The sequence below is a fragment of the Mesoplodon mirus genome, assembly GCF_964341445.2.
Source record: "Mesoplodon mirus genome assembly, chromosome: 4".
In the NCBI taxonomy this organism is placed as follows: Eukaryota; Metazoa; Chordata; class Mammalia; order Artiodactyla; family Ziphiidae; genus Mesoplodon; species Mesoplodon mirus.
Window position 1 is genome coordinate 164,353,979 of NC_138979.1, and position 14,160 is coordinate 164,368,138.

The 14,160-nt window shown below is 41.9% G+C and overlaps 1 protein-coding gene across 14 annotated transcripts in view; it reads left to right on the plus strand.

Moving 5' to 3' along the window:
- Nucleotides 1-14,160, plus strand: part of NRXN3 (neurexin 3) — a gene marked incomplete at both ends in the record, with an annotated part of 1,625,679 nt that overhangs the window by 396,215 nt on the left and 1,215,304 nt on the right. For 7 of the 14 annotated variants that reach the window (XM_082616773.1, XM_082616786.1, XM_082616783.1 and 4 more), the window contains 2 exons: nt 2,336-2,637; nt 8,357-8,518. In XM_082616773.1, coding sequence (XP_082472899.1) covers nt 2,336-2,637; nt 8,357-8,518 — 464 coding nt within the window. Of the gene's footprint in view, nt 1-2,335; nt 2,638-8,356; nt 8,519-14,160 lie in introns of those variants that run through there. The other 7 variants (XM_082616789.1, XM_082616775.1, XM_082616777.1 and 4 more) reach the window with 1 other exon arrangement.

The window sequence follows — 14,160 nt, forward strand, 5'->3', positions numbered from 1 at the left end:
TGTCAGGCCCTTCCCCCTTTGAAGGGTACTCAGTGATTAATTGAGGCTTCTCTTTAGAGGCACTCCTTTCCTTGCTCATTTATCTCAGTTCACTGGGCACGCAAAGTATAACTTAAATGTTTATAGAAGACTCCCACTAATATACCACATGGGGTGCCAAGGACAGGCGTAGTATTTGGCTGTGTGTACATTTGCTTTGTTAGGAAAAGAGCTTAGCGGTGATAACTGAATTTGCTTTGCTTTGCTATCTTCTGCTCTAAATCAGGGTTATGTCCAGTCTACTGAACAAGAGCCTGTCCAGTTGAATTTTAACAAAACCATTTCTTTAGAAATGAGAGATCGTGAAAATAGGGCAGTAGGGGATTGCATGGATGGACCTGTTTCAAACATACGGATAGTGCCAAGTTTCTGCTCTGTGATTTTGGGGGAACTAATTTTGGTAAAATGCATCTGGCATGGGTTATGTGCTGAGTAGTACTTGCTACTTATATGTGTAAACAACACTGGTCCCCTAGAGGTGGACAAGTCCCTTTTGCTTATACCAGTATGTGTGCAAACAGAAATGTGTAGATGTACACACATCCTTGAGGCCCTCTGGAAGATATAGGACACACTTAATCTCTTCTAACTCTCTGGAGTGTGATGTTAAGGCTCATGTTTTAATGATGTGATGCTACAATGAATTCAACAGTATGTATTGGGTGGTCATCTCTTCACATTGTAAGTCTGACTCCTTTACCTCATGATGAGAAAATACTTATTTGATTTTACTTAGGGAACTTACCAAGGGCTATGATGGTCAATAAGTATATGAATTAATGTAGACAAGCTTTGGTGACTAAGGTGGATGTGTAGGTCTAGAAGGGAAAATAGAGTCCCCTCAACCTTACTTTGCAGACCCTGCCACCCCTCTTTAAAGGGAAGCTACATATCTAAACTTGTATTGTCACCCATTTCTTTTCATTAAGGAGGTGCTTTTGACCAGTGCTGATATGAAGTAGGCCACTCTCTAAATGAGGCTGCCTGACAAGAGGACAAATGGAGGTGTACATGCTGAGTGTCAGCATTATAAATCAAATCAACAAATAATAAAATAAAATACATTCTATTCTCTTAACCTTGAAAAATAGACCTTTGACACTACCTGGTTAAGTCAGGTTCACATTTAGAGTTTTTGGATTCCTAGGAGTTCTGCATTGGGAAATACCAACACAGGGAGAGCCAGCCCTTCTGGTCCTCAGCCTGTGTCCTTTCCCCTTCCTCTGCCCACATTCAGCTCCATCCTATATCACAGAGGTCTGGTATAAATGCACGTGGATGCCTCGACCCACATGGCAAAGCTCTGTCCAAACCTGTGCAAACAGTCCCCCAGGACTAGCCCTCAGACCTTGAGGTATGCACACTGATAGCATGATTTGCCTTCAGAAAATGGATCCAGGAAGGAGGACTGCACAACCCCTGGAAACAGACTTGGGGCTCTTTGGGTAGGGAATTACAGGACCCCAGGGTCTCAAATATGGTCTTGAAAGAGAGTATGAGCCCCAGTGGAATGCCATGTTGGCTCTGTGGACCCCTGGTCCTATGGAGAGAGATGTTCCATAGGATGGTCAGACCAGGCCATCTCAAACAGGAGACCTCTAGGGCAGAGGTCCCTTTGACTCTAAGGGAAGTATTGCTGTCTTGTCAAAACATATTACCAAATTCTATTCTGTTCCCTTTTCCTCATCTGCTCAATCATTTCCTCAGGTCCAACCTCCTATTTAAAAACCCAGTCACGTTCCACTGGGCACAGGGCTCTACCATGGAAACCAAAGTTAGCTGGGTTATTGATGGATGGAAATTAGAGCCAAATCTTTCAGGCTAATTGATTTTTAGTTATTGTTCAATAAAAGGTACCTAGAGCTAAAGAACCCTTCGTCAGAACAGTTAATTATCCATTCTAAACCAGCTCTTCTACAAGCATTTAAAAGCCAATATTGATGCAAAAGCAAGTAAACCTCACTTTACCATTTTGCATGAAATTTCCCGTTAGGTTTTTCTCTGAGAAAATTTGAAGGAAAGGTAGCAAGCTTTCTGCACCATCGTCTTAGTCTTCTACCCCTGTGTGGACATATAACTTCTCTGCAGTTACCTTCTCTGCTAGTTTCCCTGGTACTTAGATATGAGTCTTGTGGAAGAGTTGGAGGGGGTGTTGTGCTGGTATCAGGCCTCTGGCAGGGACACTGCCCTGTGTGTGTGTGTGTGTGTGTGTGTGTGTGTGTTCTCTTTGGTATTTGCATAGACCTGGCTCATGCCCATCAAGTGTTGACTGCTTTCCCCTTTTCTTTCTCTGTAGCTCGAGAGGAGAATGTGGCCACTTTCCGAGGCTCAGAGTACCTGTGCTACGACCTGTCTCAGAACCCAATCCAGAGCAGCAGTGATGAAATCACCCTGTCCTTTAAGACCTGGCAGCGGAATGGGCTCATCCTGCACACGGGCAAGTCGGCTGACTATGTCAACCTGGCTCTGAAGGATGGCGCAGTCTCCTTGGTCATTAACCTGGGGTCTGGGGCCTTTGAGGCCATTGTGGAGCCAGTGAATGGAAAATTCAATGACAACGCCTGGCATGATGTCAAAGTGACACGCAACCTCCGGCAGGTAATGGCTGAGGGGAGAGAGTGCCCAGAGGCTCCTCTTAGGTGGCTGGGGAGGAAGTTTGTGAAGTAGGTGGTGGATTAGGTTAAATGGAGAGGGGTAGAGATACCTATGGGTTTGGATTTGTCAAAGTCAAACTTTCTCCCAGCCTTTACAATTTCACAAGGATAATTATTAAAATATGTTTCTTCTCTTACTTCAATTTTCCATTTGTGCTTGTTATTTAAGAAAAAAATTCAGTTGTACAGATAAAAGTTATAAATACTTTCCTTTTGTTTTGCTTTCCTTTTTATCATTTTCTTGATTACCTTTGAATATTGTATTATTGTTAAATCATTTAGGGAGAGTGTTTTGTTTCTGCAGCTTGGTAGATTTTTCTCATTCTTTGAATATATGTTTGTCTTTTTAATTAAGTTAGCCATTGCCATGATGCCATAATTTTAATTCCTCCAGAAGAAGTCTTTCTTTTTCTCTTCCTTTTAATTTACCAACCCCTCGTCCACTTTTATTCTTTCTGTTGGGTTGTTGTGGTAACCTCTAGCCTTGGAGTCAATCAACTGGGATCTTTCTGAATTCCTTTGTTTCTCTGTTCCTTGGTGTTGTGGTATACTTTATTGCCCCTGTATCTACCTCTGACACTCTTCAGTTGGCCTGGAAAGGAGGAAGGCCTGGAAAGTGGAAGGACCCACATAAAAAAGTCAACTTTGGAGCAGCCTTTCCTGGTTCTGTACGTGCTTGAGAACTCCCATCGCTTGCTGACTCTAAGTAGGCAACTCCGTCAGGTGACAACACTCTCAGAAAGCCTTATAGCCCAGTGAAGTTGTTTTCCGTTTCATAACTAACAATAATGATAACAATAACAACAATAATAATACCTCACCAGCCCACATCAGGAAAAAATTAAAAACACTTCCTGTAAAAGTCAAGGTCTGTTCTGAGACTGCCTTTTCCAGGTTCTGTTTTCACTTGGTTTTTCTACTTGTGAATTTGTCATTAAACCCAGTTGGACAGCATTCATCCTTTATTAAATCAGAAAGCATTATGTAAATTTCCAGAAGGTGCTTATCAAATTTTCTTCTGCAGTGTGATTGATTTAATGCCTTCTAATGTAAACATGAAAGCATGAGAACTGACAGGTGTTTGCCTATGTTTTCTGTTTGATAAAAGTGTAACTCCTTAATAATGCTCAGTAAATGGAGAAGGCCCCTCCACACTGGAGACACACAATATTCGAAATACCCATTTCCACACTTAAGCATGTCAGGGAAGCCCCATGGTCGGAGATGCTATTCTATTTGTGATGAAGTTGCCAAATCCTAAGAGTTAGAATCCCCCGTCATCTTCAGACACATAGGTTGAACATTTTTGAATCACCATTCTGTGTTTTTCCTGCAAGGCCAAAGAATCCTGTTGCTGATGTTTCCTTTCATCATTCCCCACCTGTACTTACAGGAGAGTCCCCCTCAGCTGCCAAGAGAGCCCACATCAAATTTTCATTTGCTAACATATAAGGGCTTGAAAGGTTTGAGTAGCAGAAACTAGACCAAAAAGGAGAATATGACCTTTTGTTGGTTTTGACTGGCAGTTGCACAGGAATACCCTTCTGGCATTAGTCAGTTAAGGGGGGATTTTCATATACTGGGGAGCGGAATCAGGTTGTGGTTCTCACCAGCCAATCTGTTTCTCTCTCTCTCTCTCTCTCCCACCCCACATGCTTCTTTGCCATTCTAGAATGATTCCAATTAGCCGGAAAAGGCTCACTTTCATTTCCACTAAAAACGCTTTTCTAAAATAGAATTGGGCCCTAATTCAGTCCTTTACACTGAAATGGGGACGAACCAAACTGTAATTCAGATATTGGTTGTGCTGAGTTAGTCTGAACAAGCAGAGGAAGGCAACACTATAGGGTTTCTCTTCCAAGTTCTAAGACCCGACTCCTCTCTGTGCCTTTGGACAAAGCATTTAACCTTTCCACACCACAGTTTCCATTTGTGAGATGGTGATTACAATCCTCCACGTGTGGTGGCTAAATATGCAAAGCACCTTATGTTCCAGAAGGATTATGAGCTCATCCATGGTCTGGGTGCTAGACTCGCTGGGACATGCACATGATTTACATGCTGAGTATTCTTTCAAAGGTGACTGCCTCTGTCTGTCCCCATGGATGCAGCTAAGTAGAGCTCTCAAGACAAGGCTACTGAGGCCCTAGGGTGTTGGGGGCATTTCTCAACAGAAGGAGTATGAATCTTTTAGAGAAAGTGCACCTAAAATTGGACCTCATCAGAATCTGCACTGAATTTTGCATCCAAATGCAATTTATTGAAAGAGGAAAAAATCTCAGAAAAGCAGAGTTGATTTTGCAAATACAATCCTTTCAACCCTGAGTCAGCTAAGATTATTATTTTTCCCATTAAAAGTACATTTGTAACATTTTTTTGAGTTCTCTAGGATACATTTGAAGGGGTGGGAAGCCCCTGTCTATTTCAGTTAAACTGTAAATCACTTCATAAATATTTGACAATAAGCTGATGGCAGTCTCGCCTACTCTTCTGGTAAGGTTGAATGGCTTCTGTGGTAAAGATTCATCTGAGGAAAGCTTACTTGGAGTTTCCTTAACAAATGGAGCAGAACTTTCCCCCTTTGTTCCTTTTTAATCATCTGCTACGGTTCTGCTTTTGGGCCAAGTCAGGCCAAGGTCAGGTACTTTGTTGGGGGTTCTGATTAATGGAGGGAATGTGGATTATCTGTTCTAAATTATAACCAGGACCTGAGTCCAAGGTCATGGCCATCACAGGAAGTGCTTTACCATTATATGCCACTTTAGTCAAACTGCAAACACAAAACTGGGGTTAACCATCTTCTAGCCTTCCAGCCTCCCAGCTCAGGGTGTGTTGGCAATTTAACGTTTGAAAACAGCGAAGAAAAGACTAATTGTAGGGCTTCTCTAATCATGTTTAACCTGCCAGTCCTCTCTGCTATCCATGCAAGAAATTGCTTAAAAGCTTGAAAAGCATTCTTAAAGAGGAATGAGGGGAGAGTGATTCTAACAGGAGACATTCTGGCAAAGTAAACAAAGTAACATTATTGGCTAGTGAAGGAGACTCCAACTCTTTAGATGTATTCTAACGACACAGTTATTTTAACCTGAGAGAACAGGAAAGAGGAGAAAGTTGCCCTCCTGCTGCACAAATCCACACAAAATCAAGGGGGTTGTGGATCTTTAAATTACCTGTGGAAACCCAGGGTAAACTACATATGTAGCCTTCCTATGCTAGATATGACCTGTAAATGTTTTAAGATCTTTTTGTCCTAGGAGAAAATCATAATTTTTCATGCATGTAATCAGAGTCAGATGTGAAAAAACAATCCCCAAAGTATTGGTATTTCAGCTCTCTATTTATCTACGTGTGGAACGATAAACCTTGGGGGTCTTTTCTTTCAGGACAGGTGGATTGTGTTTGTGCTAGAGGGTGGGAAGGGAGCAGGGTGGTGTTCTTTCAGAACAGCTCCTGGAAAGTAAGTATGATGCTAATTCTGACTGGGGTGAGGTCTGGTCTGAGTGGAATTTGGGAGAAGAGGGGAGTTACAAAGACGAGGTGGACTGCAGCTCCTTTCCTGGCTGTGCCTCAGGTGCCAAGGTTTTCCATAGAGTCTTGGTCTCATTGTCTTCCCCCACTCTCTTTTTGTGTCGGGTGCCTTTTTTTTGGAAAACTAACACAAGATCATTCATGCAATGTGTCATTTTACTAACCGACTAATGTACTAACACCCTAACGACTCATCTTTGTTTTTAGTTTTTTTAATTAACAATCGTTCTGTTCACAATTTTTAATTTCCTTTCTTCCCCCTTTTCCGCAAAGCACTCAGGCATCGGACACGCTATGGTAAACAAACTACATTGTCTGGTAGATATCATTCTTATTGTCTCTTTTTTTGGGTTTGCCGTGTGTTGCCCCCCTTTTCCTCCCCAAACCCCCCGTTTATCCTCTTTAGAATTGTTTCTTCTTTTAAATTTTTTTGTTGAATTAAATACAATCCTTTCTTTTTCTTTAAGAAGAAAATGGAAGGGGATGCACCTGTCCTGACACTATTTGGATGAGTTTGGTTGGGACAGTTTTCCTTTTCTCTACATTGTAATTTTTTTTTTCCTAAAGAAAAGTTTTTTTTAAAGAAATGTTCTTTGTTGAGCTAAATTCGTTTTGTTTTGTTTTCTTATTTTGCAAGTTCCAAGTTACTGACTAGGGACAACAGAGATTTCTGTTGAGGACTTTCTTCTCTCCGTGTCTTCCTACCCCTCACTCGTCCTCCTTTCTTTTCCCCCTTCCCCACTCCCGAATCCCTTTTTTCTTTCCCTTTTGTGTGGCCACGGCTGCCACAGGTGATCTGGGGAGGAAAGTACTCGACTTCCTGTATTCTTCTTTTCCCTCCTTTCACCTTACTTCCCACCTTGGACAAAGGGAGCTGTGCCAATTTGTGTTCTCCGTACAAACTCTGCATGGCATGTTCCTGTCTCGTGAACTTCCCCGTGGGCATCAGAATCTGTTCCCTCGTTTTCCAACTCAGTACTAACAACCTACCAGTCATCAACCCCACTCCACGTTCTCCTCTCTCTCGTTTTTGTCTCCACGCTTCCTCATGCTCCTGTCACCCTTCATATATTTTGGGGTTGGGTTTGGACTTTTTCTTTTCTTTTTTCTTAGGAAGGGAGGTGGCAGGCAGGGGAAAGACTGCCCTTGAGTTTTGAGTGTGTTTTCTTCTTTTCACTCCCATCTTGTTTTTCAGTTGGTTTCGTGCATGTAAGTGTGAAGTGGATTTTGATTCTCTTCTTTAGGGCTCCTCACCCTTGTCCCACTTCCCTCCCTTTTATTCTCCTGCCTTCTCTCTGGGCTCCAGATGGTTTTCGCATGGGTGTGTCAGTGTACGGTGCGTGCACGCTTCGAGGCCCCATCTCTTCTCTGTGCCCTCTGCTCCTTTCATGGATGTTGGGTGTATGGGTGCTGTTGGTTTCCTGTGGGCATTGTTATTATTTTGGCCATTATGCCTCATCACTCCTTTCTTTTTGTTAGTGTTGCCTTTTTTGGTTTGGGTCCTTTCTTCTCTGGCTGGTGGTGATGGCAGACAAGGGAGGACAGGGGTTGGTGTCCTGGGTAGTCCGTGGCATGTATCACCCATGACTCATCGAAATCAAGACCCTTTTCCTTCCCTCCCTGAATGCATGTTTGTCAGCCTGGTGTGAGCCCCCAAAAAAACAAATAAAAAAAGAAAAAGAAAAGAAAAAAGAAAAAAACATCAACAACCAAAGACCAACCCCCCTAACAAACCCCATTGTCAAACATCTCCTTTGCTGTTTCTCACGACCACTATAAATTACAATCTTTCAAAAGTAAATGATCGTTTTACCAATGAACGGAGACGTCTGAGGATAGTTCCATTTTCTAGCCTGACTGAGTGAAGAGGGCAACAGGTAGAGCGAGTTGCTCAGCTTGGCAGTTCCGAAAAACTCCCCCAGGAGTCTGCAGGGAGACACTGGAGGCTTGGGCCACAGGGAGGCAGACCAGAAAATGGAACTTGGCTGCACATACCAAAATCAATCCAAATTAGAAAGAATACCTCACCCAAATCTTAATGAAAGTGATGCCACAGGTAGGGGAAGCCCCTGGATTTTGATAGGACTGTAAGGTCATTGTTGGGATTTTTTTTTGTCCCTATGTCCCTCCACCAGGTGACAATCTCTGTGGATGGCATCCTTACCACGACGGGCTACACTCAAGAGGACTACACCATGCTGGGCTCAGATGACTTCTTCTATGTGGGAGGAAGCCCGAGTACCGCTGACTTGCCAGGCTCACCCGTCAGCAACAACTTCATGGGCTGCCTTAGAGAGGTAAGGTCCACCCATTCCATTTAATGCACTGACTGTCTAAGAACAAATGAAATTTTCAGTTCAGTGACTGGATCTGTCCTCTGATCTATTCTATGAGGTCATAGGTTGTAGCAGAAAAGACTCTGGACTTAAAAGTAGAGGCCCTAGGTTTTGATCCCAGTTTAAGCTGGTTGCAGGACCTTGGGTTCGCCACTTAAGTACCCTGTGGTTCTGTTTCCTCATCTAACTGATGAGGAACCTGATCCCACAGGTAGCTGTGCTTTATAAATTAAATGAAATAACTCAGATGAAAGGACTTTAAAATCACAAGGAACTAGGCCTGTGTGAAGTTTGAGTTTGTATTTTTGACTTGGCAAGTAGGGAAGCCTTAGCTAAAAGTGGCTCAATTTGTGGTTGTGTGTCTTGTCTAAAACATAACATATGTATTGTTTTACCTTTGCTAAGCTTGGTGTTCCCAAGAGTCTCATTATTCGAGGTGAAGGAAAATTCTCAGAATATAATATTAAGGCCCAGAAGACTTGTTTTTCCTTTTTTTTTTCCTCCCTGAGAACTACCAGCTCTGAGAAAGCAGTGGGGCTTTACCATTACTCGTTTATTACTGCTGTAGCTAATGTGTTGAGACCTCTGTCTGAGAGCAAAGGAGCTTCAGTCAAGTGTAAGTTCAATCTCTAAGGTCAATTGTTGAGGCAAAAAGAATCAGACTTGATTTGCTGGAGTTCTTTTAGCACACAGTGTCATCAGAGCAGTGCACTGCACATTTTTGTTTAATCTAAACTAAGCTTGATTGCCTAAGATAACTATACCATTTCCCTGTGGAAGTTCCTTGAGAAGCTAACAGTGTTCTTTCTTGTAGATAAAGATCCCTTGTGACATGTTATGAGCCTCCTCTCAGGGCACATGTTTTATTCTTATTATGGTTATTTGAAATTTGTTGCACATCAGTTAAATATGAGATGGCATCACATGTGCATTCACTCACGCCACTCGGCTGTGAGCTGTCTAGACAGGAGTTGCATCTGTTATACCTGGCATAGAGCAGGTGCATAATAATTATTTATTGAATGGAGACATTTATCAGATAATCATTGGGTACCTTTTTTTGTGCTGTAACTAACTAACTAATGGCTCTTTGCAAACCACGGTCTCCGTGTTTGAAGACTTTGTAATCTGGGAAGAGAGATGAGATCTGTAAAGGAAAAATTATAGCTCAGGGCACTATGTGTTCAGTGCCACAGATGAAGTGATCTAATTGAGCTGAGAAAACAGATACATTTTAGGTGGGAGTCGGCATTGGAGAAGAATTGATATTTGAGCTGGGCCTTGCTGCAATAAACCATGTGTGCATTGAGAGAAAGGGGGAGGAAGGAGAGACGACAAAGGAGGGAAAAATCCAATTACAGCTTTGTATTGTTCTTGTTCTGAAGGAAAAATGACAGGAGAAAAGTCTTAGAGAGTTTTCCTCTCTCTGCTGGACATTACCTAGGCTTCTGCTGGCTACAGGGACTCCCCAGGTCATTCCTGATGGAATTGCTGTAGACATAGCACACTTCTTCCCTGGGATTTACTCCTATTTGAATAGAATAACGGTGTAAACTACTCTGTCTAATGAACCCTGAAAGATTCTTAAACACCGTTAAATCGCACTCCATTGGAATTGCACTCTCATGCGGTACGCAGGCCTCTCACTGCTGTGGCCTCTCCCATTGCGGAGCACAGGCTCCGGACGCGCAGGCTCAGTGGCCATGGCTCACAGGCCTAGCCGCTCCGCAGCATGTGGGATCTTCCGGGACCAGGGCACGAACCCGTGTCCCCTGCATCAGCAGGCGGACTCTCAACCACTGCGCCACCAGGGAAGCCCAGATAGGGGCATTCTTGTTCCACGTTTGTAGCTCAGGAATGAATTAGACATTGATTGCTGTGGAGAGCTCGTCCATTTTTGTCGTGAAACAGCCCTGAGCCTGGAGTTTCTCCTGGACTGGGTCTAGGGGTGGCCTCTAGAACTAATTTCCCCCTGCACACAATTATGTTGAACCATCTCTCCATTATGTATTTTGAGACAAAGGAGCAATTTCCCAACCGCAAATCTATCAGTCAGGAAGGATGCCCCTGAATATTTTGAAACAAGTCTCATAAAAACATGAAGATATCTCTGATGATTTTATCCGTGCAGAACCTAAAGTAAATAAAATTTGTGCACACACGCACACCCACACACACGTACGCACACCCACACACATGTACTCACATACTACACTGTCCAGGTGGAGAGCAGACAGCTTCAAAAGTCTGTGAAAAGTGGCACTTAATAGCTTAAAAATTAAAGGCTGTTCTGAAAACCAGTGTCAGTGACAGAAATAACAGTAATAGTAATAAAAATATGCACATATCTTAGCTAGCAGCTCAGCAGAATTTAAATCCAGATCAAGTTAGAAGAAAGAAAGTCCAAAACAGTGAAGGAAGTGGTAGGCGAAACAAGAACTTAATATAAACTTTTGCACCATCTCTCCTTTACGTATATAGTATGGTCTTTCTAAGGGAGTTGGGAGGCCTTCTCATTTGTCTGAGTGCTTTAAACAGATAGCTTTGAGTTTAATGAAATCCTGGCATAGTCTTTCTTTCCATTTAATCATTATAATTCACTTTTCTGTGGGAAAGTCTAGGAAATTCTTCTATTGTTCCTGGCATTTCTCTCTGACAATTTCGTAAACAGTAAAAGCTTACAGCTATGTTGGGACTTCCCTCCTTGATAAATCCCACTTACCCACTTTAACTATTTCCCCTTAGAACAGTCAGCAGTTATTTTACAACTTCTTCTTCCCTTCCCTGTCTCTTTCTTTCTTTTTCTGTCACCTCTGGCCATTTGTGGCTCTAAGCGGCCTTAAGCTGAGCTGGGTGCTTTTATGTTTCATTTTTTTCAAAATGGGGACATGGTGAAGACCCTATGGGATTTCTCTTCCAGATCGTTGATATTTTGTATGTGGCACAAAATAGTTTTTATCTTCGGAACTACAGTTACTTCACACCTGAAAGTTAAGTTCTGGCTCCACTCTTTTGTCTATCTGTCTATCTATTTATCACATCTTTATTGGAGTATAAATGCTTTACAATGTTGTGTTATTTTCTGCTGTACAACAAAGTGTGAATCAGCTATATGTATAGATATATCCGCATATACCCTCCCTTTTGTGTCTCCCTCCCACCCTCCTCAACCCACCCGTCTAGGTGGTCACAAAGCACCGAGCTGATCTCCCTGTGCTATGTGGCTGCTTCCCACTAGCTATGTATTTTACATTTGATGGTGTATATATGTCCATGCCACTCTCTCACTTCGTCCCAGCTTCCCCTTCCCCCCTCCCCAAGTCCTCAAGTCCATTCTCTATGCCTGCATCTTTATTCCTGTCCTGCCCCTAGGTTCTTCAGAACCATTTTTTTTTTTTTAGATTCCATATATATGTGTTAGTATACGGTATTTGTTTTTCTCTTTCTGACTTACTTCACTCTGTATGACATATTCTAGGTCCATCCACCTCACTACAAATAATTCAATTTCATTCCTTTTTATGGCTGAGTAATATTCCATTGTATATATGTGCCACATCTTCTTTATCCATTCATCTGTCGATGGACACTTAGGTTGCTTCCATGTCCTGGCTATTGTAAATAGAGCTGCAGTGAACATTGTGGTACATGTCTCTTTTTGAATTACGGTTTTCTCTGAGTATATGCCCAGTAGTGGGATTGCTGGGTTAGATGGTTGTTCTATTTTTAGTCTTTTAAGGAACCTCCATACTGTTCTCCATAGTGGCTGTATCAATTTACATTCCCACCAACAGTGTAGGAGGGTTCCCTTTTCTCCACACCCTCTGCAGCATTTATTGTTTCTAGATTTTTTGATGATGGTCACCCTGACTGGTGTGAGGTGATACCTCATTGTGGTTTTGATTTTCATTTCTCTAATGATTAGTGATGTTGAGCATCTTTTCATGTAGTTTTTGGCCATCTGTACGTCTTCTTTGGAGAAATGTCTATTTACGTCTTCTGCTCATTTTTGGATTGGGTTGTTTGTTTTTGTGATATTGCTGGCTCCACTCTTGAGTCAAAGTGATTGTGGATTTCACCTGTGTGCACAGTTACTAACTTGATACCAGAGTAAAAGCGTGACAGAGAGGGTCCATGTTATCATCCAATTATTGAAGTACTATGCATGCCCTAGTTATCAATTCAATATTTGTGTCCACTCAAGCATCACAAAAATCCCCACCTTGTTCCTCTTCATGGTTTTGTGTTTCAACATGTCTGTCATATTTTTGTTCTTGTTATGTCCCCAGCTCTTAGAATTGTTCTTAGCACCTAGTGGGCGCTCAATAAATATTTGTCAAATGAAATCACATGTTTGTAAGTTTAAAAAATAGCTTTTAGATAAATGCTCTTAGGCACTATTGACAACGTGACTTTCTTGGGATCATTAAAGAACATCCTGACATAGCAATAGTTGAATCTTTTAGGAACCTCCCAGCTATCTGATATGAGTGAAGTATTACATTAAAAGGCCCAGCAAGACTAAAAGAAATGGGTTGGAACCCACTCTGAGAAGAACGGGATTGAAAAGGCTTTGAGGAGGCATCATAGCATAAATGAAAAGAATACTGGGTTTAAAATCAGAAAACCTGATTGGGAATACCAGCTTTATTACTTTACTGGCTATATGGCCTGGAATAAGCCACTGATCTTATTTGAGCCTCAGTTTCCTAACCTATAACATGGAGATAATAAGACCTCTGTTGTGTTCTTAGGAACAAATAAAATAATATATGTAAAAGTGAAACCATACATAAGTATACAGTGATGTTTTGCTACAATAATTATGATTAAGGATTATGTAATCATTCTTATAAAACAGTTTATAAAATAAATATAAGAGTAAGTGAATATACATTGGCACATGTGTATGTTTGTATTACCAAATCACTGTCTGGGGGAAAAACACAACTTTATTCTGAGGTTTGCCTTACTAAAATTCTCTCATCTTCACTGAAATTGGAATAACCCATCCTACCCACCCTCAGTCATTACCTAGTCTGTTTCCTTTGGAAACTGGTTTATTTAACAACCGTCAATCTCCCTTCTATGAAAATGTAAGCTCCCTGAGGACAAAGGCCTCATCTGTTCACAGGTGTTTCCCCAGCACCTAGAAGAGTTCATGGCATAAAATAAAACACTCAATAAGCATGTCTGAAACAAATAAATAAATTAATTCATTACTGAGCTAACCTCATGGAGCTCTAAAATCTGGCAGAATTTAGATCCACAGGTATATGCTAAAAAAATACAGTATGCCAAGGACTGTGCTAAGACACAGAGATGAATCAGACACAGTTTTTGCCTCAGAGGACCTCACAGTTAGTGGGGGACACACAAATATAATTTCGAGGAAAAGCAGTTAATGCACAAAAAAAGAGGCATTCACAGGTGCTGTGGGGCTGCTGAGGAGAAGGACTTAGTATATCATAGGGTTCAGGAAAACGCTGTGGAGGAGATGATGCCCAAGGGAGGCTTGAAGACAGATAGAAATGAACAGGGAAGAAGTGATGCTCCAGGGTAATGGGGCAGCCTGAGCAAGGGCCCAGAGACAGGGCATGTCA